The following is a 24826-nucleotide window of genomic DNA, read 5'->3' on the forward strand; positions in this document are numbered from 1 at the left end:
GCGCGCTGAGCCCGAGCGCCGCGATGCCGATCACCTCCCACCGGAGCTCGGGGACCTGGAACGCGCCGACCGAGGTGTGATCGGACCCCAGGCTGGCCACAAAGGGTACAGTGGCTTGGCCTGGGGGCGAAGAGACCGAGGAGAGAGTGCAGCCACCCGCCTCGGCGGCCCGATACTCGGCTCGACTCGCCGGAGAATGTGCCCGAGGACGCCGGAGCGCCGGAGCCGCGGTGGTTTCAACTGGCTAGCGCTAATGGGGGTGCGCTGGAGGAAGGCAGAGTGATGCGGGGGGGCAACTCGCCTGGCACGGAGATCGCCGCTGCGCCCTTCCCCGGACCCGGCGTCGCCCAGGATGGCTGGCCCGAGCCATGGGCCGCGGCGGAGTTAGCGCCGAGCGCCCAACCCTCGTCCCGAGAGTCCCGGAGCCGGCCCGGCGCGGGGCCACGCGTCCCGCGGGCGCTGGTTCCTAAGGACGACGACAGCACCAGCTTTTCCTTTCTCCCTTCCCTTCCCTGCTCTGCACTCCTCCCCCTGCCCGCTGTTGTTGTGTGTCAGCACTTGGCTGGAGACTTCTTGAACTTGCAGGGAAAATAACTTGCGCTCTCCACTTCGCCCCGGTGCCTCTGCCCCAGCGGACCAGCCTCACCGCCTGCGAACCCCGCCGCCCCTGCCACTTCTCCGCCGGGCCCGACCCGAGACGCCGTTCCCTGCGTGCTGGGAGGGACTGCCTGCCCGGCACCCGGGAGAAGGAAGAGGCGAAGGAAGGGAACCGGGTCCCCGCGCCAGGTCCTTCAGCCAGAGCTTTTTCCATGTGGAGACTCTTTCAATGGACGTGTCCCCGCGTGCTTCTTAGACGGTCTGCGGTCTCCTAAAGGTGACAACGTGGGCCGGGGCTGGGGGTGGGCGCGGGTCTCCCGCGGCCGCAGCAGCTGAGCCCCTCCCGGGGCCAGGCCTGGCGGGACGTAAACAGAACAGGTCCACGTGCACCGAGCCGCTGAGGGGATACCCACATCCTACCGCCCCTGGCGACCTTAGGCTTTACCCTCCTGGCTCGCACTCTTCCGCCCCTCCTCCCTCCCCCTCTTCGGGATTTTATTAGGGCTGTTAACACATGGATGATTTTTTTTTTTTTTAAGTTAAAGAAGTCCCTTCTAGAGGGTGGCCCGTGGATTTCACCCGTTAGCTGCCAACCTATACGTCCTGCCGTTTTAACTTCAAGTTTCTCCCGGAGAACTGCTCTCTCTACTCAGAGATATTTTCCCATTTAGGAAAATATTACACGTTGGGATTCTCTCTGGTTTTTGTTGTTGTTGTTGTTTTGTTTTCTTTTTTACCAGGAATGCAAGGGGGGCAGTTATTTCGTGCCACCTTGAACTGACACGTGAATTAATAGATATTAGCCATCTACCTAATAGGAAGATACTTGTGTATATTTACTGCATAGGAGGGGGCGAGGGGAGGGGGGATGGAGTGGCCTGCCCTGACATTTCTGAGGTTAGGTTCGGGTCACAGGTTGCGAGTGATTTCGGAAGTTGTGTCCTTGAGTTTACTGGCTCTGGAAGTTACAGACCCTGTGTGTATCAGGAAGTTCTATACAGTGCCTGTAAGGAAGTCACATGCACCATTTGTGAGTGTTTATATGCAAGTGAGCGCTGTGTGTTTGGGTTAGGTTAGGGTACGGAGGAATGTGAGACTAAGCGGTGGTTTTCCCAGGTTCCCTATACAGTTGTCAGCGTGAGTGTTGCAGGAAAAAAAAAAAAAAAAAAAGTGACAGTCACTGACGCAGCGTGGGGTGGGGTGGGGTGGGGTGGGGTGGGGTGGGGGGCAAATCTTGACGGGTTGAGAATGGGATGGGAGCGGGGAAAAGCCATCTGGCTCAGGAACTAGGTGTTTTTCCATTCTCCCAAACGTTTGAGCTTCAGCTCCTCTTAAGTATCCCCTCGAGTGTTGTCAGCCAGGTGGGCACCCTGGAGGAGGAGGCAAATGGACGGAGCGGGAGCCCGCGGGGGCGGAAGGGGTGAGGGCTGGGCGGGAAACTCCGTGACTAATGTCGGCCCTGTCCGCAGGTCGACCATGGTGGCCGGGACCCGCTGTCTTCTAGCGTTGCTGCTTCCCCAGGTCCTCCTGGGCGGCGCGGCCGGCCTCATTCCCGAGCTGGGCCGGAGGAAGTTCGCGGCGTCTGCTGGCCGCTCCTCATCCCAGCCTTCGGACGAAGTCCTGAGCGAGTTCGAGTTGCGGCTGCTCAGCATGTTCGGCCTGAAGCAGAGACCCACCCCCAGCAGGGACGCCGTGGTGCCCCCCTACATGCTGGATTTGTACCGCCAGCACTCGGGCCAACCCGGTGCGCCCGCCCCGGACCACCGGCTGGAGAGGGCAGCCAGCCTCGCCAACACAGTGCGCAGCTTTCACCACGAAGGTGAGGCGCGGGGCCGGAGCTTGGGGGCGGAGACGGGGGCGGGGAGTCGTACGGCAAAGCGCCCCGCCGTGGGCAGACTGCAGGCATCCCTGGCAGGGCAGCTTGGCCCGGGCGCTGCAGACATTTCCCTGTTTGTAAGAACCTTTCAGAACCTGGCTTTCACGCACTGCCTGTGTGGCGGGAGAGCCAGGGATTCCCTTTCGGTAAATCGGCACTCTTTTCTTGGCTTGGAGCCAGAAGAGCGACTCCTCCTCCAGAAACTGGAGAGAAATCAAATGATGGGGAAGATGAGGGCAAAAGGCATGCCCCTAGACTGCGAAACGTGTAAGAATTCCTTAGGAGAAGAATGAGAAGGAGGGGGGCAGATTGGGATCTCTTCATGTCTGCTTGGAAGCCTTTGCTCTATAAATCTGCTTCTCTTGCTTAAGCCAGGGTTTTAGGCATGACAGCGCCAAGGGCAAAATTTTCAGAGATAGTATTGAAAAATCAAAGCCCAGGGCCCCAAAGTCTTTCTAATTTACAGTAGATCTGGGCCTGGTTTGGAAGATTTCAAATCCCTATCTAATCCTCGTGGGAGATCAATTCCCCAATCAATCTTACTGTTTCCACAATGACTTTCTTGTCTTCTGCTTAAATCTGAGATGAACTTCCTAACAGAGACAAGGCTAGCCTTCAGATGAAAGCTTTTGCAGCAGCTAGCTGCTTGTTTTCCTTTTAGTGCATTGAAATGTGATTTTTTTTTTCTTTTATGATACTGGATGTGGTTTTTCTAAGGTAGGATATTTCTGCTTGTTTCATCAGAAAGGCATCTAGTGGATTTGAAATGTCTTAGAGCAACTTTTGAGATCTGTTATACCCGAGTTCTTAGGGCAATTACTCAAAAATACGTTCCACTGCAATTCTTTTTTTACATTTTTAAATGCTCCTTTGGCTTAACACATTCTAAACAGAGCCCAGGTTCCTTCAAGTTCTAGAGAAGGATCCAAAGTTGTATATCACAGAGCAGCCACTTGTAGAATATTGGAGAACTAGGATATAGTTCCCTTTTTCTTACCTTGCCCTGCCGAGGTGGTTGGTTTCAAGTGGAAATCTGTGCTCTGATATAAGCAAATCAGTAGTGTCACAGCCAGGCGTCTTCTCCCAGTGTAGAAGACTTACACTGTGAGAACAGCAGTTGATAGTGGGAAGGGGTTGTAAAGGCAGATTACATTACTTCATCAAGGCAGCTATACCTAATGAAGGGGACATTGAATTGATAATCAGTTCGTTTCTAAGTGAGACGCTCTCTGCTAGCAGAAATTAAGTTTGGAAGAAAGAAAGGTCTCATGTTACTCCTTCATGTTTCATCTACTGAAAGCACAAGTTGTCTGTTGTCATGTAGAAATGTTTTTGTTCATGTCCATTCTATCATCACCACCTTGGAGTGATTATAGGTCCAGCACATCATTCTCAACTGATGCTAATTAGATTTGTTTTTCTGGATAGAAAAGGTAATACAAATTGCTATTTTGGCTACCTCTCCTGGAGATATAGCAAGGAAATCATTCTTTATTTTTAAGGCCAAGAAGGTACTGTGTGTCTCTTGGAACTTAAAAAGAAGATAGATCATTTAAAACATTTGACACCTAAAAATACTCAGTTGCATGACGATCCCATCAGTGAAGTCTCCATATTTCTCCTTCCTCTTGAAGTGGCTTGACCAAATCTAAACAAGCAAACTTAATATAGTGCATTATTTTAACTTAAATAGCATACTTGAGCTTATAAGTCAGAATTTATGTCTTTAAACATGTTACATGTTATGTGCCAAATAGTACAGAAGTCACCAACTTGCTTAAAATCAATTTGTAATAACTTCAGATTTTAAAGCAATTAGATGATAGAAAAAGGTTATGTAATGTTTGCCCCAAATTTTAACAAACCCATTTCTTTTCTTGTTATGACTAGCATATAATCAGTATGCTACAAATTGCCCTTCTTTTGAAGACCAGTTCATTTTTGTATAACCCAGAATTTGGTTTTTGTAAATATTCTTGTTTATAAAACATCCATGCGTGACACTAAAAAGTCTTTTAATAAACATGTGATTAAGGCTTAGGGTTTAAGAGCAGAATTTGGTTCCTAGAGTCTTCATAGGTGTTTATTTATTAAAGAACCAAAGGATCTGATTACAAGAATTACCTGTTGGTTTTATTTGTGGGCAGGATCTGGGTGATTTGCTGAAATACAAGACAAGAAATATCATGGTGGCATTCTTTCAACCAGTGTGAGAAGATAATAGATCCTCATCATAGGTGCTCAGACAGAGAAATGATCAGTTATCATTTCTCCTATTAAGCTTTCTCTAGTACTTTCTACAGTGGCTTTTATTTGGGAGAGCCCAAGTACTGCAAAACATTTTCTTTTTTCAAAGTTGTTAAAAAGTACTTCAGTCTCATAGGCCTTTCAGAACTGCCACTGAGGATAAAAAATCACTTCTTTTAACTGGAAAATATTCTATGCTTTGCTTATAGTTAAAAGCACATTGAAACTGGTTGACTTCATTGGCCCTGCAAAAAATCTTTATTCTTTCCTGTCAGATTGGAATATGGAAGGACCACATGCTTGCTCTCCAGACTTTGAAGACACAGTTTTCTTTTTGCCTGAAATAACTGAATTATTTGCCTCTATAACTAAAGCTTTGAATTAAAGATTAAACTTCTTTCTACAAATGTAATTTTCCTGAAAATACCCAATTAAAAGGAAAGTTCAGGAAACAACTACTGCCCTGTGAAGGAACACTGATTCCCAGTTTGAACACAAATTCCCAGTACAACCAAAGGATTTGGGCACATATACCCACCAAACCAGTGTTCACCTGGAGATGCTTCCCAGGTATCCCCAGGTATTTCAGTGTCAAAAGGAAAGGCTCCCTTTATGTGGAACAGGCATTCTGTTGGGAAATGCTCATAGATGGAGCCTTTGGTGCCCAGAGAGTTCTTGCACTAATATTTTACATGCTGCTTCTTTTTGAGTGGTTCTTCTCTGTTCCCTGTTGATCCCTCCTCATTGAGCTGTTTTGTCCTTTTTTTTTTAAAGACTTGACCTTTTGTATCTTTCACCAGGTAGGCAACTTATAATAAGAGGACCCTGGATCATTCCACAGGTGTTGGAGTTAAGGGTGTGCAGAGGCCAAATCAGAGTTAGTGAATGTGACCATGTTCTCTCTTTTAGCTGCCATCTCCTTTGTTGTCTTTAATTTTTAACTGACTCATTTGAACCTTTTGTATTTAATCTTTTTTTCTCCTTGACGCATTAATTTTCTCCCTTTCTCTCTCTCTCTCTCTCTCTCTCTCTCTCTCTCTCTATATATATATATATATATATATATATATATATATATATATATATTCTCTAATCATTATTTTATATTTTGGACATGATTTTTTTTTTTATTCTCCACTACTTTGATTTTATTTCAGGGCAATAACTTCCAACCTTACTGACTAGCTAGAACATTTGCAGGTTTTCATTGTTGTTTTCTTAATGGACATTTTTTATTCAAAGATTGTTGCAAAATTCTCAAAACGTAATGACAGCTCACTTTTTGCTAAAACTCGTCATACTGTAGGAGAAAAAGACAGCCACAGAATATCAGTGGTTCCAAACAAGATCTGCATGTCCCAGTGCCTGCCACTTTACTTTTCTGCTTATTTAGTTCTGTCTGCTTCCTTCATCATTTCTATTCGTTTAACTGGGACAGAACTCACCCTGTGGATATATTTGTATTAAATATAAATCTGCCTCTGTTGGTTTTGACTTTTGCTTGAGTTTTTGACTCCTCCCCCATGTTAGATGGTGCCATCTAGTGGCCAGAAACCTGGGGCCTACAGTAGGCTCAACTGCATAGCTATGCACTGTGACCGTAGGAAAGTCACATAACCTCTCTGAGCTCCACTTATTTCATTTACAAAATGGAGCTAGTAACAGTTTCTCTCTAATTGATCTGTCATAAGGTAATTCATATTACCCTGGTAATTCATATTCTTCCCTGGTCTAGGGAAGAGGAAGTCAAAATGAGCCTAGGCTAGCTGTGGGAATTCAGTCTTATCTTTGGATTATTTTGATATAGATGAATAATTGACAGTGTAGATGATTAAGTTAAAACTTTGCTTTTGGGAGAGAGGTTGAATGTCATTTTTACCTTATTTTCTCTTACTTTCCCACATTTTTGCAGCCATAGCTCCATTTATTTGATTAAGAATTTAGAAGCTCAGGGACTCACATCTAAAATAGTCTGGAATCCTCAGATCCCTTAGCAAGTGCAGCTTATTCAATAAAGATTATTTACATATACCTCAGAGAAATGTACATTGCCTTCTTAGGTAAGTGCTCCGTTATTTTCAGAATCCCCAGGCTTGATGTGATGATTTGTAACTTTACTTCATTTCAAAAAGTTCAGATATTTTTCTACCTTCTAGAAAAAAATCATGTTCCCTTGCAGATCAAAAGAAGAGGGTACCCTAACTTTGGTCAGTTTTCCTGGGTTTGGGAATTCCTGTGACCTTCTGACGTATCTCTGTGGCCAGAGTCTGTAGTCAGGGGCCGTGTTGTAGAGGCCTTTGAATTAAGAAGGGATAGTGGTCCGGTTGGAGAAGGAAATGGCAACCCACTCCAGTGTTCTTGCCTGGAGAATCCCAGGGATGGGGGAGCCTGGTGGGCTGCCGTCTGTGGGGTCGCACAGAGTCAGACACGACTGAAGTGACTTAGCAGCAGCAGCAGTGGTCCGGTAGGGATTAGGTTGACTGAGATGAAGCTGCAAAATTGGAGAAAGATCTTCACATTACTAGATAATTAATAGTATAAGTTTTTTCCTTTGCTAAGTGAGTCTTTTGCCACTTATTAATACCTCCAATGAGATTTTGGAGTACCTGATATTGCCTTTTAATAGGTTAAATCCAGTTGAATTGTGGGAGTTTTATATAATTCAGTAATACATTGGTCTTTTGGAGGGTTATTGTTCTATCTGGGCTTCCCAGGTAGCTCAAGGTAAAGAATCTGCCTGCCAATGCAGGAGACACCAGTTGGATCCCTTGGTTGGCAAGGTCCCCTGGAGGATGAAATGGCAATCCACTCCAGTATTCTCATCTGGGGAATCACATGGGCAGAGGAGCCTGGTAGACTACAGTTCATGGGGATGCAAAGAGCTGGATATGACTGAGCATACATTCATTATTGTTCTATTTAATGCCTCTTTTATACCCATCCTCCTTGCTTCATTTACTTGTTTCTCATGCTTACCTGAGAGATTGTTCATCTTCTTCCTGGCTGTGTGTGATATTTCTCTGGGCTTGTTTGTCAATACAGCTGTTCCACAAAGGCCCCGGATAATGTGCCTTTCCTTCCCCTCTTTAAGAAGAGCAAGAAACTCATATGTGTTCTGAGATCAGCGAAGTCAGTTGCTTGGGGCCAGGTCTGGCTTTGGGTCATTGTGTCTAGAGGACACTGCTGATTTTTACATCACTGCTGTTTTCTCTGGTAGCTTCTCTGCAGAGAGTGGAAACATCAGAGGGCTCCTGAATTGCAGGGGGATAAACACAATCCTTGATATTGGAGGAGGGCTCTCATTGATTGGTGGGAGGGGTATTTTAAAATAGTGCCTGGTCTGAAGTACCATTAGCCAGGCAGCAGAGTTTAGAGCTCTCCCAAAGGTAGCCCTACAGGTGTGGGTTCAGTTCAGTTCAGTTGCTCAGTCGTGTCTGACTCTTTGCGACCCCATGAATCGCAGCATGCCAGGCCTCCCTGTCCATCACCAACTCCTGGCGTTCACTCAGACTCACGTCCATCGAGTCAGTGATGCCATCCAGCCGTCTCATCCTCTGTCGTCCCTTCTGCTCCTGCCCCCAATCCCTCCCAGCATCAGAGTCTTTTCCAATGAGTCAACTCTTTGCATGAGGTGGCCAAAGTACTGGAGTTTCAGCTTTAGCATCATTCCTTCCAAAGAAATCCCAGGGCTGATCTCCTTCAGAATGGACTGGTTGGATCTCCTTGCAGTCCAAGGGACTCTCAAGAGTCTTCTCCAACACCACAGTTCAAAAGCAAGTGTGGGTTAGTCTATGTCTAAGGAGAGGAGCTTTAGATCTACTTATCCATGGCTTCAACTCTTAACTCCTTGGCCAACACTAATGGTTCTTCTGTTCATCTCTATATTATTTAACAAAAAAGGCACTTTGTTTCTGGCAACTTGTACTTGAACATGAAAAGCCTTCTTTAAAACCTTTAGGCTCAAAGGGCAGTTCCCCCAGCTTCCAGCATTCCCTCCCCTGGGAGCTGCTGGAAATACTGAATCTCAGGCCCACCCCAGACTCACCAGTTGAATCAGAATCTGCATTTGAAGAGTTAAGGTGTCCTAGGTGATTTGCAAGAAGGTTAAAGTTTCCAAGCATACCATTAAAACATTCCTCCATAATTTAGTGTAAACCACCCCTGTTGACCTTAGCTTGCAGTAATGACTGTTGCTTTGATGGTGAAGGTTTATAAGGTAGAACCTTTGAGGAAATGATCTGATTATTCTTTGCTAAGATATCTAGATTTTGTGAACAATGAATAGCTATTTGGCTTAGGAGAAATACAACCATAAAATTAATGAAAAATGATTTCCTCTTACGGTGATGACATGGAACTATGGCTAAATTGATTTTGCTGGCACTCAGGTTGGATCCTGAATGAAGCAGGTAAAATTTGGTGACAGTGAAATGACAGGATGTGGTAAAGCTAGAAGAAAGTAAACCCAAATATCTCAAAATTCCAGTGCTATTCACTATTAATTTAATAATAATGTGTACTTTTTATGAATTGCAGACTAAACATTCAAGGTGCTATGTTACATTGTTTGTTCAAAAAGCAGTACTTAAAATTGAAATTCTAGAATTTTAAATCAGGAAGAATTTTCTACATATAGCCCACTTAAATGACTATTTTAAAATAATGATATTAGATACAAAATGATTATTCTGTATTTAGATTATCTCTTACATCATGAATATCATAATGACATTTCTGTAGATTTTCATAAATTTAGCAGGAGGTTTGTCTGTATCCTGTAGCCTATTATTGGGTATTTGTTTGTTTTGTTTTAAGATAAATGAATTATAAATAGAAGATAATCGTTTTTTCCCCAGAAACATCTAAAGTGAGATTTTTATATTTGAGGTCATAAGGAGGTTAGAGAACAGACAAAGTTGGGAAGTTAACTTCTCTTGAAATTGTCCAGCCTTAATTACTACAGTGTCCTAGTTCCACCCTTACGTTTCCAAAGAAGCAGATCCCTTGTAAATGCCTTTGTTTCTTGACTTTTGAGTAAAATAGTAGGGTGTACTTTGCAAAATGTCATCGTTGATGTTGAGTTTCAAAGTCTTTAATTAGGAAACTGAAATCTGTATATCGAGATTTGTAAATCATCTAAATTGCAGAGTAATGTTTTAGAATACCGCTTAAGGGATTGACATTAAAGCCTTTTTCTTTTTAAGAAATGCAATAATTTCCTCAAATCCTCACTCATTAGGCCTCTACTAACTACAGTGCTGACTTTTTTTTTTTTGCCCTAAAGTCTGTGAATTCCAAAGAAATGCTTCACCATTCCCCCCATTATTATAGCCACCTGGAAGCAGTATTCACATATTAGATTAAAAAAAAAAAATGACAATGAATTGTGAAATTTTGTTTCTTGGTGTGTATATTGACATAAATGTATGGAAAAGGGAGGATCGTTTCTTTATCTAAAGGGGAAATTGTAATTTTTTGGTTGCAGACGTTACATGGGTTGAATCAAACCCTGAAGTGATGTTTATAAATCCTTATATACAATCAGACTGTCTTACTTGCCTTACTGAACACTTTTTCTTTTTTTCCACTTTTTCATATCAAATTAGAATCTTTGGAAGAACTGCCGGAAATGAGTGGGAAAACAACCCGGCGATTCTTCTTTAATTTAACTTCTATCCCCACTGAGGAGTTTATCACCTCAGCAGAACTTCAGGTCTTTCGGAAACATATGCCCGAAGCTTTGGAAAACAATAGCAGTTTCCATCACCGAATTAATATTTATGAAATTATAAAACCTGCCACAGCTAACTCCAAGTTCCCTGTGACCAGACTTTTGGACACCAGGTTGGTGACTCAGAATGCCAGTAGGTGGGAGAGCTTCGATGTCACCCCCGCCGTGATGAGGTGGACCGCCCAGGGGCTCACCAACCATGGGTTCGTGGTGGAGGTAGCCCACCCAGAGGACAGCCATGGGGCCTCCAAGAGGCATGTGCGGATTAGCAGGTCTTTGCACCAAGATGAACACAGCTGGTCACAGATAAGGCCCTTGCTTGTCACTTTTGGCCACGATGGGAAAGGACACCCTCTCCACAGAAGAGAAAAGCGGCAAGCAAAACACAAACAGCGGAAACGCCTCAAGTCCAGCTGTAAGAGACACCCTTTATATGTGGACTTCAGTGATGTGGGGTGGAATGACTGGATCGTTGCGCCGCCTGGGTATCATGCCTTTTACTGCCATGGGGAGTGCCCTTTTCCCCTGGCTGATCACCTGAACTCCACGAATCATGCCATTGTCCAAACTTTGGTCAACTCAGTTAACTCTAAGATTCCCAAGGCATGCTGTGTCCCAACAGAGCTCAGCGCCATCTCCATGCTGTACCTTGATGAGAATGAGAAGGTGGTATTAAAGAACTATCAGGACATGGTTGTCGAGGGTTGTGGGTGTCGTTAGCACAGCAAAATAAAATATAAATATATATATATATATATTAGAAAAACAGCAAAAAAATCAAGTTGACACTTTAATATTTCCCAATGAAGACTTTATTTATGGAATGGAATGGAGAAAAAAAAAACACAGCTATTTTGAAAATATATTTATATCTACAAAAAGAAGTTGGGAAAACAAATATTTTAATCAGAGAATTATTCCTTAAAGATTTTAAAATGTATTTAGTTGTACATTTTATATGGGTTCAGCCCCAGCACATGAAGTATAATGGTCAGATTTATTTTGTATTTATTTACTATTATAACCACTTTTTAGGAAAAATAGCTAATTTGTATTTATATGTAATCAAAGGAAGTATTGGGTTTGTACATAATTTTCCAAAAATTGTAGTTGTTTTTCATTTGTGTGTATTTAAGATGAAAAGTCTACATGGAAGGTTACTCTGGCAAAGTGCTTAGCACATTTGCTTTTTTTTGCAGTGCTACTGTTAAGGTCACAAGTTCAAGTCCAGGAAAAAAAAAAAAGTGGATAATCCACTCTGCTGACTTTCAAGATTATTATATTATTCAGTTCTCAGGAATGTTGCAGAGTGGTTGTCCAGTCCGTGAGAATTTACATCCTTATTAGGTGGAATATTTGGATAAGAACCAGACATTACTGATCTAATATAGAAACCCTTCCCCTCACCCTTAATTTGCAGAAAGAGTAAAGCAAGACCAATAGAAATAATTAGGAAAACGATGAACCTACAGGAAAGTAAATGATGGTTTGTTGTTCTTTCCTAAACTAGTGACCCCTTCAAAGGAGCTGGACTGGCCAAAGTATTAAATAAAATATAAGATTTCTTCATTATTGATATTGTGATCATGTATATTTAAAATTGATATCTAGTGGCCCTCGTGAAGAGTTGGAAATCAATTTGTATTTCACTTTTACCTCACCTGGGAGCTCTATGCTCAGAAGGACTCAATTTTCTAACTTTGCCCCACACACAGCAAAATTGTTTTCTGCCTACCCCAGTTCTCTGTTCCATCAGCTTGTTTTTCTTTCTAAGGTTATGTGTTTAAACACATTTCTCCAAATGTTAAACCTATTTCAGACAATAAATATCAAAGTTCTTTCATTTCATTCTATAAAGACCAACCTGCAAGACAAACGGTGCATGTGTACAGTGTTCACAAAATTTCCTTACATTTGCTTACATTTTTGCTTCTGAGGCTACTCATTTTGGAGGGAGGTAGGAAGAGGCAAGGAGCTGTTGGAAATTTGCAAGCAGGTCATGGGCTAATTCTTAGGAATTGATCAGTACTTTAGTATTGTACATGCAATTCTTTGGAGCAGGATGATTTAAGAGAAAACCAATGCTACAAAATAGGCAAAACCTGGGGAACCCAAGATAAAGTTTCAGAGATGATAGCCCATGCAACTGAGGCAATGATGCCAAAAAATTAGAAAGGGAAAGTGTCTAAGATCAGCTTCTACAAGGTCATCTGCCAACTGGACTGAAGCCCAAGCAAACTGAAGTCAAATTAGGCCACTCAGAATGAACATTTACAAAGGACAGGGGTTCTGTGTTCTGGGTTGAAATCAGACCCCAGGAAGGGTTGGATGGGTATGCTTATATGGCCAAAGGTCCCACCACACCTCATAATTTTACTTGAAGTATTTTAAGGTCAATTTCTAGGACTTTGCATCACCTCTGGTCCTACTGTGATTGATAAGGTCTTGTTCTAATTTCCTTTCATAGCCCTGCCTTGGGATTGGCCAAACAAAAGAGTATATTAGTAAAGGAACACTGTCATCATCAGATTCTTCTCAGGAATTAACCTGTGATGAGCATGTTACATTTTGGATTATGTTTTGGGTATGATAGGTTTGACCCTGTGTTTTGAGATTATATAGGCAGATTTTTTTTTTTTTTTTTTAAGAAAAGTAGTATTTTTGTTGTTGTTGTTTAGCCCCTAAGTCATGTCCTACTCTTTTGCGACCCCATGGACTGTAGCCCACCAGGCTCCTCTGTTCATGGGATCTCCCAGGCAAGAATACTGGAAGGGGTTGCCCTTTCCTTCTTCAGGGGTTCTTCTCAACTCATGGATCAAACCCACATCATCTGTGTCTCCTTCATTGACAGGTGAATTCTTTACCATTGAGCCACCTGGGAAACAAGCTTTGAGATTATGTACATCATGTTTTTTAGAAAAATTACTACAAGTTATCTTTTACTCCTTCCATGTTTAAAATCTTTTAGCTTCTTTTTATCCCTATCCTGTTGCTCTTGCACTCAATAGAAGGCAATATCATCTCTGCCCCTCACACTCTTCTTCCTCTCTTGCCGTGGACGTGAGGGGCAGGCTGCACAGTCTTAACATCTTGAAAAATAGTAATCCGTGTTTTGTCATTTCCAAATACTCCAGATGACAGTGCAAAAGTATATAGCCCAAGAATTTCCATACATTTGGCACTTTCATCCCTTTTTATACCTCTGCTTAATTGGTTCTGAATTTCATAGTGAAAATGATTCTCAAGTGTGTTCTCTTGCATTATATATGTGTAAATATATATAGACATATATATGTGCAATATATGTAAATATGTATGTGTGTGTGAATATGCAAATGTGTAAAGACATATAAATATATACACAAATATATGTGTAAATGTATATAGACATATGTAATATATAAATATACACACAAAGATATATGTGCCAAGTATTACATATAGGAAGATGATGGTATTTTCAGTTTAGTTCCTGAGATTTTGTGATAGTTGAGGACTCTGACCCTCTTGGCAGTTCAGTAGAGAAACAGAATATTCTTACATATATTCTACATTCCTACAGACATTTTGGCTCACATTCTTCATTCTGAGAAAAAAAGAAATGTCATAACTAACCCCATGACACTGAATGTTTTCAGTTTTCAGTTTTCAGTCTCTATTCTGTAGGAACCTTTGAATCCTTTTAGAATTGGCTTTCAAAAAATGTAAGTTTCTGAATTTGGGGAGATTACCTTTCAAAATTGATTAAGTTGTGTCATCTGGTTTTGTGCTTGTCTGGGCTGTGTCTGCTTCCCTGGCATGGTTTTAACTTGTATGGCAGGTCCAGATAGCTCTGTTCATGTTTTGCCTTCAAAACTGGGGAGGAAGATGAGTGGTTTACAGATTTCTTTATGCTTCCATGTTTTTCATAACTTCTACTCCATTTCCTGTTTTATATTGTATCTCAAGAAGTGAAGAATTGAGAGATTATCTATCAGTCTGGTCTGTGTAACAGGCTACATCATTATAGATAATCTAAATGTTCCATTTTTTTTTCCTTAGTTTTTTATCAGAAGTGAAATAATCATTTGTGAAAATCAAAGCACTTTTTAAAATAGTGTATTTCTATTCTTAAATCATATTAATGTTAAGATATCGATTCACTGAATGTGAGATGCTACAGCCCCCCAATCTATAATAAGGCAAAAAGAATACAACCTTGCAGTAAAGAACAATTTAAATGTAGAAATAAGTGTGACATAGATGGGCAATCACAAAGAAGTAGGACTGCTCTGGAACTATTCTGTTCATTTTCTGCTTATTTTTTTGCAGGGGGCAGGTAGGGTGAGGTGAGATGAGATGGAGAATAAATGCAGGTCTACTTCACTCAGTAAATTGCTTTTCCTCTTGCCTCCACCCCACTGGCATAAATTATACCCTTATGGTATTCTCCAGGGCAGAATTTTCTGACTATCTCCCTGCCCTGCAAACTTCAAAGTGAACTTCTACCTAACAAATGATGCTCTAAATAAAACTTCTTAGATTTTATTGTGCATGGGAATCACCAGTATCACTTCCAGGAGAATGCAGCCTTGATGGATCTACAGACCCCTTGGGATCATGTTACATCAGTTTTGTTTCCATCAGCCTGGGGTAGGGCCTGAGATTCTACATTTCCAACATGTTCCCAGGTATAGATTCTAAGAATTCTCTGTCACAACAGCAGAAAGACCAAGTTTAGGCCCCTCATTAAGAAGCAGCACTTAAAAACAAAACAACCAAACCTATATACAGGAAGGCATTTAGATACATTTTATCTGAAATGATGCCCTATGTATTTTTTTCAAAGGCATTCTTTTCCCCCACAAGATGACTGGCAATTTTGTGTTCTAGCCACCCTCAGACATGAAAACACTTGGTTACTTATCTTGTAAAATCTGCTCAGCTTGCTTGCTTGGGCATGTAGGTAGTCAGTTTAGTCAAATACGTGTCAGTACATCTATGTGGATGGGGGAGCAGGTGCAAGCCTTTAACGTACTTTTAAAAAGTCTAACACTTAAGTCAGTCCATGGAGTTGATCCCGTGTGATCTTATTGCCAAGTATCTGAATTAAAAGTTTTCCCTTTGAAGGCAGCAAATAGATGTCATACATTTGAACCACTTGTTTATACTAAAAATGATGCTTGATTTTTTTTTTTTTTTAAGTTCTAAGACAGTTCACTGTACAGCACCACTGAGCTTAGAGGGTGATACAAAGCTTCCCAAGCTGGTATTTGACATTTCATTTAATGAATATTGGCGTTTGTAATGCTGTGGTTGGCTTCAAATAAGGTGCTGAAGTGAATGGACTCTGGCTAGAAAAAGCAAAAGGAACTGAGTTCCCTCAGCAAAGAATGAACTTTGTCTTGACCCCCTTTTTGTAGCAAGATGTCTTAGGAAGGTCATCTGTTTAGTAAGCTCATTTTATTTTTTTGGAGAGAACTTGGAAGGTTTCTTGCAAGCAATTCAGTTTGGAATATTTGTGGAAGTAATGCTGAAATGAATGAATCCTAATCTCAGATATACTCTTTATACTGTTGACATACACATAGATGTAGATACATACACACAGACATAGGCATACACATATATATTTTTTTCTCTTGCAGATATATGTAACCCAGGAGGATAATCTTGGTTTGTTCCTGTCTGGGGACCAAATGCTGAGTGTAGGGTGCCTAATTTTATATCTGTTGGGTCTATTATTTATTTTAGGTCTCCACACTTTGGACTGAGTCTCTCTGAGGTGCATAAGCACTACTCCAGACAGCCAGACACTGGCTTGAATGCCACTTCCAGCCTGTGTTTGCCCCAAGCCCTGGGCCCCACTCCAAGTCATGCCAGGACTGCATTCATGCTGCAGTGTGTCTTGATGTGCAGCTTTCTCTGCAAACTGCCCATTGCTGAAAGCTCCCCTCTTGAGGAGCAGACTCTCATCTGGTCTGCATTTACACTGGAACTGCTTGGCCACAACACGATGAGAGAATAATTATTGAACTATTTTACTGGACAACTATTTCCAAATTGTTGATTTTTTATTGATTTCAGGAGGCAAGCTAATTGCCCCATGGCAACTTGATGTGAACATTTAATGAAGATCAGGAAACAGAGTTTATGAAAACTGTTGTATAGTCACTGCAAAATTTCAAGAACTGTTTTATACTTCCTGACAGTGCTGGGCCGAGCTTAATGGTTTGTTTTTATTACTTAAGAGTGTAAACCTTGCTTTAGCCCAGTGTGTGGAAACTATACCCTCATCCTACATTACGCATTTTCGAGTTGCTTTTTCCTCACTCCCGACTTCCTTTCCTGCTATCTACAGTCAGAACTTTTTCTGTTTTAATTGTCTGAAAGCGAGTTTCTATCTTTGCTCCCTGAGAATCTTAATACACACACGCACACACTCCTGAAGCTAAGTGTCTGCATTGTTTCACTTTGTTTTGGGTGGAGTTTCTTTTCGGCACATGGTTGCTAGACAACCAAGCAGACGAAAGTTAAAGATTGAAAAGGCATTTTTAAAGATGTCGAATCTTGGCTGCTTGAACTGTTTTATCTTTGTCTTTATATGGAAGGCTTAGTTCTCTTACCTGGCTACCCTGGTCTTTTGTTGCCGAGATGGCTGCTAGAAGATCTGTTGAAGTAGAGCTCTTAAAGCATTATCTGTTTGAGAACTTTCTTAAGTGTTGTTCCCATTTGCTGGAACATGCTTCCCACCTGGATGGGCAAAAAAAGCCAGCTTAGTTTCCAAGGGTGTATTTTAAATCACTAATAAAGTGTGTGCCAGCCCCCAGCTGCTTCAATTGTTGCAAGGCAAAGAGGTGGAGAAAAGATTGCTTTTTTTTTTAAAGATTACTTTTTGAGGTAACATTAAGAAATACAAGACTTCAGTTGGTGCAGAACACAGTCACCAAGAAGCTGCATTTGGTTTTCAGTAGATAGTATTGGAAATGTTTAAAAATTTCTTAAAAAGTCTAATTTTAAATCAAAGTCACTTAAATCATCATTTCAGTAAGATGTTTCAGGAACACATTATTAATATCCAATCTTTACACATCTGCCAAGTTGGACGTGTGTTCACAAGTTCATGTTGCATGTGTACACAATTTGTAGCTGACATGCTTTGCTCACTTCTGGTCTGCCCTTTTCCCTCCTCCATCCTCTGAGATTCTGTCTTTCCTCTTCACAGGGTTCCCTGGGCTGCAATTCAGTCAAATCCATGGAAAACTTTACCAGCTTTACTGAATCATTTATAGGCAGGATTTCCTGGCATGAAGATCAAACAGGGAGCCCTGAAGTTTGTTCATCGTAGACTGTTTTGGACATTAGAATCTTCTGAAGCCCATCTGGCCCTACACATAAATTTGATAAAATGTTCTCAGCTGAAGAAATCTTGTGTGTGCATGCTTAGTTGCTAAGTTGACCCCATGGACTGTAGCCCACCAGGATCTTCTGTCCATGGGATTTCCCAGGAAAGAATACTGAAGTGGGATGCAATTTCCTTCTCCAGGGGATCTTCCCAACCCAGGGATCAAACTCACATCATTTGCATCTCCTGCATTGGCAGGCAGATTCTTTACCACTGAGCAAGTTAATAATGGCAACCCACTCCAGTATTCATGCCTGGAAAATTCCATTGACAGAGGAGCCTGGCAGGCTATGCAGTCCATGGGGTTGCAAGAGTCAGATACAACTTTAGCAACTAAACCACCACCACAAGTTAATACTGACTTAAACATTGCTCCAGTGTTCTTGTCTGGAGAATCCCAGGCATGGAGGAGTCTAGAGGGCTGCCGTCTATGGGGTCACACAGAGTCGGACACAACTGCAGCGACTTAGCAGCAGCAGCAGCAAACATTGCTCAGTCACTTGACAACACCAGTAAACCTATTGTCCTCACCAGTACTTTGTCTTGACAATATTAGGAGGCACAGCAATAATGATGCTTAAACATCAAGGCCCAGAAATGAATCTGACTGCAAATCTCATGGCAATCAATGGGCGAGCTAAACATAAATTAGGAAATAGGCCCAGGGAAATTCCAGTTTTTTCTAATCTCAAAAGACTTGCTGTTTGCTGTGTGTTTATTACCTGAAGATCACCTGGCTGAATAAAAGAAAATGGGGAAAACTGGAAAAGTTAAGGGTTGTTGTAGTTAGAAAATTTACGTATGTGAGATCCATGCACCTTCTATCAGCAGAGAAATGAATTTTTAATATACTATGGAACAGTAACTCCTTCCATGATGATGCTATAGAGGATTTGACCTATTTTGAGAAGGCACAGAAGTGATTTTGATAGCTCCCTTTATATTGAACTGTGCAGAAACAAGAACAGTTGTTAAGTGAAAAAGAGCTGAAGGCTAAGAATTCTAAAATCCTCTTACCAACATCAGCAAACCAAAGGAAAAATTATTTCTGCCTTGTTGGGGAATAACCTCTAAGTGAGCTCTAGATCCTCTTTCTCTTTTGTGAGTATCTTTTATGCTTGAATGTCATTTTCCATGGACTGGATCAGGTTGAGGCCTGGATGCCCCTTTGTTTCTCCATGTACTCATGAGTTTGCTAAAGAAATGTTTTAAATTAATTTTTAGTATGAGGAAAATTGCTTTAAAATTTGTGTTGGCTTCTGCTGTACAACATGAATCAGCCATAACTCTCTCTCTCTCTCTCTGCATATATATATATATATATACATGTTTGTATGTATATCACCTCACTCATTAGCCTCCCTCCCCTCTCCCTTTTTCAATCCTGTAGGTCATCACAGAGTGCCAGGCTGGCTTCTAGTGTTATACAGCAACTTCCCCGTAGCTATCCATTTTACACATAATAGTGCAGATATGTCATTGCTATTCTCTCAATTCATCCTACCCTCTTCTTCCCCACCTAAGACCACCTAAGTCCATTCTCCTTTTGGACTTATCTCCATTGTTGTGTTTATTCAGTCACTAAGTCATGTCTGACTCCTTGCAACCCTATGAATTGCAGCATGCCAGTCTTCCCTGTCCTTCACCATCTCCTGGAGCTTGCTCAGACTCATGTCCATTGAGCTGGTGATGCCATCCAACCATCTCACTCTCTGTTGTCCCCTTTGCCTACTGCCTTCAATCTTTCCCAGCATCAGGGACTTTTCCAATGAGTTGGCTCTTCATATCAAGTAGCCAAAAGCATTGGAGTTTCAGTTTCAGCATCAGTCCTTCCAATTGAGGGTTGATTTACTTTAGGACTGACTGGTTTGATCTCCTTGTATCCAAGGGACTCTTGTATCACAATTTGAAAGCATCAGTTCTTTGGCACTCAGCCTTCTTTATGATCCAACTCTCATATCTGTACATGACTACTAGAAAAACCATAGCTTTGACTATACGGACCACTGTAGGCTAAGTGATGTCTTTGCTTTTTAATATGCTCTCTGGAGTATATTGCTGCCGTCACAATCCACAGTGATTCTGGAGCCCAAGAAAATAAAACTCATCACTGCTTCTACTTTTTCACCATCTATTTGCCATGAAGTGATGGGACCAAATGCTGTGATATTAGTCTTTTGAATGTTGAGTTTTAAGCCAGCTTTTTCACTCTCCTCTTTCACCTTCATCAAGAGGCTTTTTAGTTCCTCTTTGCTTTCTACCATAAGGGTGGTGTCATCTGTATCTCTGAGGTTATTGATATTTCTCTGGGCAATATTGATTCCAGCTTGTTAGTCATCCAGCCCCGCATTTCACATCATGTACTCTACATATAAGTTGAACAGGTGAAAATATACAACCTTGTCAAACTCTTTTTTCAGTTTTGAAGCAGTGAGTTGTTCCATGTAAGGTTCTAATTGTTGCCTCTTGTCTTGCACACAGATTTCTCAGGGTACATGTAAGGTGGTCTGGTATTTCCATCTCTTTAAGAATTTTCCAGTTTGTTGTGGTTCATAGAGTCAAAGGCATTAGCATGTTCAATGAAACAGAAGTAGGGTTTTCTTTGAATTCCCTTGTGTCTCCATTCCTTCCCTGCAAATAGGTACATCAGTATCATTTACCTAGATTCCATATATATGTGTTAATATATGATATTTTTCTCTTTCTGACATACTTCACTCTGTAGGCTCTAAGTTCATCCACCTCACTACAACGGAGTCAAATCTGTTCCTTTTTATGGCTGAGTAATATTCCATTGCATATACATACCACAACTTCTTTAGCCATTCATTTGTCAGTGGACATCTAAGTTGCTTCCATGTCTTTGCTATTGTAAATAGTGCTGAAGTGAACATTGGGGTACATATGTCTTTTAGAATCATGGTATTATCAGGGTATAGGCCCAGTAGTGCTGTTGCTAGTCATATGGTAATTTTGCTTCCCAGATGGTGCTAATGTTAAAGAATCCACCTACCAGTGCTTGAGATATAAGAGACTAGGGTTCGATCCCTCTATGGGGAAGATCCCCTGGAGGAGGGTATGGCAACCCACTCCAGTATTTTTGCCTGGAGAATCCCATGGGCAGGGGAGCCTGGTGGGCTACAGTCAACTCTATCTGGGCTACAGAGTTGGACACAACTGAAGAGACTTAGCATGCATGCATGCAAACCCATGGTAGTTTTATTCCTAGTTTTTTAAGGAATCTCCAGAGTATTCTCCATAATGTCTGTATCAGTTTACATTCCCACCAGCGGTGCAGGAGAGTTCCCTTTTCTCCACATCCTCTCCAGCATTTATTGTTTGTTGATTTTTTTGATGATGACCATTCTGATTGGTGTAAGGTGATACCTTTTTATAGTTTTGATTTGCATTTCTCTAATATTGATGTTCACATCTTTTCATGTTTGTTGGCCATCTGCATGTCTTCTTTGGTGAAATGTCTGTTTAGATCTTCTCCTCAATTTTGATTAGGCTGTTTGTTTTTCTGATATTAAGCTGTTTGAGCTGCTGATATATTTTGGGGACTAATCCTTTGTCAGTTGCCTTATTTGCAATGTTTTTTTCCCCTTTCTGAGACTTGTCTTTTAATCTTATTTATTGCTTCCTTTGTTGTGCAAAAACTTAAGTCTAATTATGTCCCATTTGTTTATTTTTGTTTTTATTTCCATTATTCTAGGAGGTGGGTCAGAGAGGATCTTGCTGTGATTTATGTCAGAGTATACTTCCCATGTTTTCCTCTAAGAGCTTTATAGATTCTGGCCTTACATTTAAGGACACGACATGAAGGAGCAGACAGAGTCTTGCTGGATATTCCTAGTATACAGGTGCAGTCTCATAGCATGGGGGATAGTCTCAAAGATCCTCTTTCCCAGAACCATTAAAGTTAGGACATTAAAACTATAACACTGCTGTTAATCTTAAGGAAATTCATTAAGGAAACTTGTGGGATGGCAACACTTCCACGTATTACTATGTACCGTTTCTAGGAAGTTCAGGGAGATGCTGGTGTTTCAGCCCCTGTGGTGTAAAAATAAGAGCCTTCCTCCATAGCAGCTGTTGCCAAAACACAGCTCTTTGGAAAGCTCCTGCCAAGGGATCTGTGGTGGGGGGTGGGGTTTGATTTCTAAGTCCCAAACAACATTGTGGGCTGTCTAGTTATGGCGTAAGTTAAGTGGTGGTCCTAGCTTAGCAGAAGTGGAAATCAATATCTTTATTTGTCCCATCACTTACCTAATCTTCAAAAAACCAATTAGAACTTTCCTATACTTCTATTTACATTCCACTCTCTCTGTCTCCCTTTCTCTTCTCTTTGTGTCTCTTTCTCCCTTCTTCTGGGTACCAGGGAAGTCTGAGGAGATGCATTTGGGAAAGAAGAGCTAGAAAACCTAAGCTTATCTGATACTAAAGGAGAGGGAATTGGTCCTATGTTGTCACCAATCTGAGAGTTTGCTGAACTAAAATGTCACAATGCCAGAGATCTCTTCTGAGATGCCAGCTTGAACAGGGAACAAGATCCTCTTGTGATTTACTTTTTCCATGGTCATGGGACTGAATTTGAGGAAAGGAGTAACTCCATGACCTTTCCTGGTGGAAAATGCTCATGGTAGAGGAGGAACTGCCCTGCTTTCTCCTCTGTAACCCAGCCTGTGGGATGCTGGGGGGAAAGGCCAGTCCAGCAGGTGGGGGTGGGGTGAGGTGGGAGGGTTCTGGCAGCCCATTGGCCTTCAGCAGAGCATGGCCCAGAGCAAAGCCTTCTGCTTTGCAACCAGAAGTCATAATTCATTTGACTTTAATTTGTATATTAGCACTTTTCTCATGACTCTGATAATTTCATATGAAATTTCAAAAGCTGTAGCAGTTATTTACTCTTTAGGAACTTAAACATTCACTGGGTGAAATATACTTTCCTCCCTCTGAAACAGAAGTTGGATGAATGCTTCAATTAAGAAAACAAAGACAGGGGGGAATTTCTGGGGCTAATCACCTCGTGGCTCCCACTCACTCCTCTTCCCCAGGTCATCTTCTCACTAAGTTGACCAACTGTCAGACAGCCTATCTCATCTTAGTGTTTCTCTTATCTTGAATTCCTTTCACCACTATATGGAATGTTACTGTAGGTATTTTTGAAAAGACATTTCTTTATCAAGTTGAAGAAACCTTCTATTCCTGTGTTTTAAAAGTTTTAAACATGCACAAAAGATGCATTTGGTGCTTCCATTGCTGTGATTACATGATTTTTCTCCTTTCCTTTGTGAATGTGGTAGATTACATTGATTGATTTTCAAATACTCTACCAGCATCACTGGAATAATCCCACTTGTTCATGGTATTAAATATAATTAAATGTAATGTTTTTTACATAGTGTTGAATTATGTCTGCTAATATATTTTTAAGGAAGTATGTATCCATATTCATGAGGGATATTGTTTTGCTTTTTTTTTTTTTTGGTACTATCAATATTTTTCTCTGGTTTTGTTATGAGGGTAATAATGGCTTCACAGGATGAATTAAGAAGTGTTCTGTCCTCTTGAATTTTCTGGAAAAAAATTGTATAAAATTGACTTTAATTCTTTTTTGAGCATTTGGTAGAATTCTGTGAAACCATATGGGTTAAAGATTTCTCTTCTGGGGACGATTTACATAATGAATTCAATTTCATTTTTAAAACAATAATAGGGCTATTCATATTATTTACTACATATTGAGTGACTTATTCTTGCTCATACTTCTCAAGGAATTGGTCCACTTAAATATTCCTTTATTATCCTTTATAATATTTTGTAATATTCCTTTCTTATCCTTTTGATGTCTACAGAGTCTGCAGTGGTACCTTCTGTTTCATTTCAGATAGTATTATGTCTTCTCTCTTTTATTTTCTGTCATTCTTGCTAGAGATTTATAAGGTTTATTGGTCTCTTCAAAGAACCAAATTTTTGTTCATTGATTCGCTGTTTTAAATTTCATTAATTTCTGTCTTTTATTTCCTTCCTTTTCTTATTTGTGTTTATTTTGCTCTTTGTTTTCTAATCTCTTGTGATGAGAGCTTAGCTTACTGATTGGAGACTTTTCTTCATTCTCATCTAGTGCTACAAATTTCCCTTTCAGCACTCCTTTATCTCATTCACAAATTTTAATGCTTTATTCTATTTTTTTTCCATAAGACTTTGACCTGTGGATTATGTAGAAGTATGTTGTCTAGTTTCCAAGTGTTTGAATGTTTTCACTTTGCCTTTCTGCTGTTGATTTCTAGTTTGATTGCGTTGTGGTCATAGAACATTCTCTATTTGATTTCAAACATTTTAAATTTGTTGCCATTTGTTCTATTGCCAAGATTTGGTCTATCTTGGGATATGCTATGTGGGTGCTTGAAGAAACTGTGAATTCTGCTTTATTGACTATGCCAAAGCCTTTGACTGTATGGATCACGATAAACTGTGGAAAATTCTGAAAGAGGTGGGAATACTAGACCACCTGACCTGCCTCTTGAGAAACCTGTATGCAGGTCAGGAAGCAACAGTTAGAACTGGACATGGAACAACAGAGTGGATCCAAATAGGAAAAGGAGTACGTCAAGGCTGTATATTGTCACCCTGCTTATTTTACTTATATGCAGAGTACATCACGAGAAATGCTGGGCTGGAATAAGCACAAGCTGGAATCAAGATAGCCGGGAGAAATATCAATGACCTCAGATATGCAGATGACACCACCCTTATGGCAGAAAGTGAAGAAGAACTAAAGAGCCTCTTGATGAAAATAAAAGAGGAGAGTGAACAAGTTGGCGTAAAGCTCAGCATTCAGAAAACGAAGATCATGTCATCCGGTCCCATCACTTCATGGGAAATAGATGGGGAAACAGTAGAAACAGTGTCAGACTTTATTTTGGGGGGCTCCAAAATCACTACAGATGGTGACTGTAGCCATGAAATTAAAATACACCTACTCCTTGGA

General features: G+C 41.1%; 1 protein-coding gene across 1 annotated transcript; it reads left to right on the forward strand.

Moving 5' to 3' along the window:
• The first annotated feature begins 817 nt into the window (after nt 1-817).
• BMP2 (bone morphogenetic protein 2) lies at nt 818-11171 on the forward strand. The gene is made up of 3 exons (XM_068987423.1): nt 818-874; nt 2067-2416; nt 10327-11171. The coding sequence occupies exons 2-3, from the start codon at nt 2074-2076 to the stop codon at nt 11169-11171; spliced, it is 1188 nt and encodes a 395-aa protein (XP_068843524.1). The 5' UTR covers nt 818-874; nt 2067-2073.
• The last annotated feature ends 13655 nt before the right edge of the window (nt 11172-24826 follow it).

This window comes from Capricornis sumatraensis, chromosome 15 (assembly GCF_032405125.1).
Source record: "Capricornis sumatraensis isolate serow.1 chromosome 15, serow.2, whole genome shotgun sequence".
NCBI classification, from domain to species: domain Eukaryota; kingdom Metazoa; phylum Chordata; class Mammalia; order Artiodactyla; family Bovidae; genus Capricornis; species Capricornis sumatraensis.

Bases quoted from the DNA above. Each gene is read 5' to 3' on its own strand.
- BMP2 (XM_068987423.1), top strand. From the start codon at position 2,074: ATGGTGGCCGGGACCCGCTGTCTTCTAGCGTTGCTGCTTCCCCAGGTC. The intron at 2,417-10,326 runs GTGAGGCGCGGG...ATATCAAATTAG, and splicing joins GCGCAGCTTTCACCACGAAG to AATCTTTGGAAGAACTGCCG.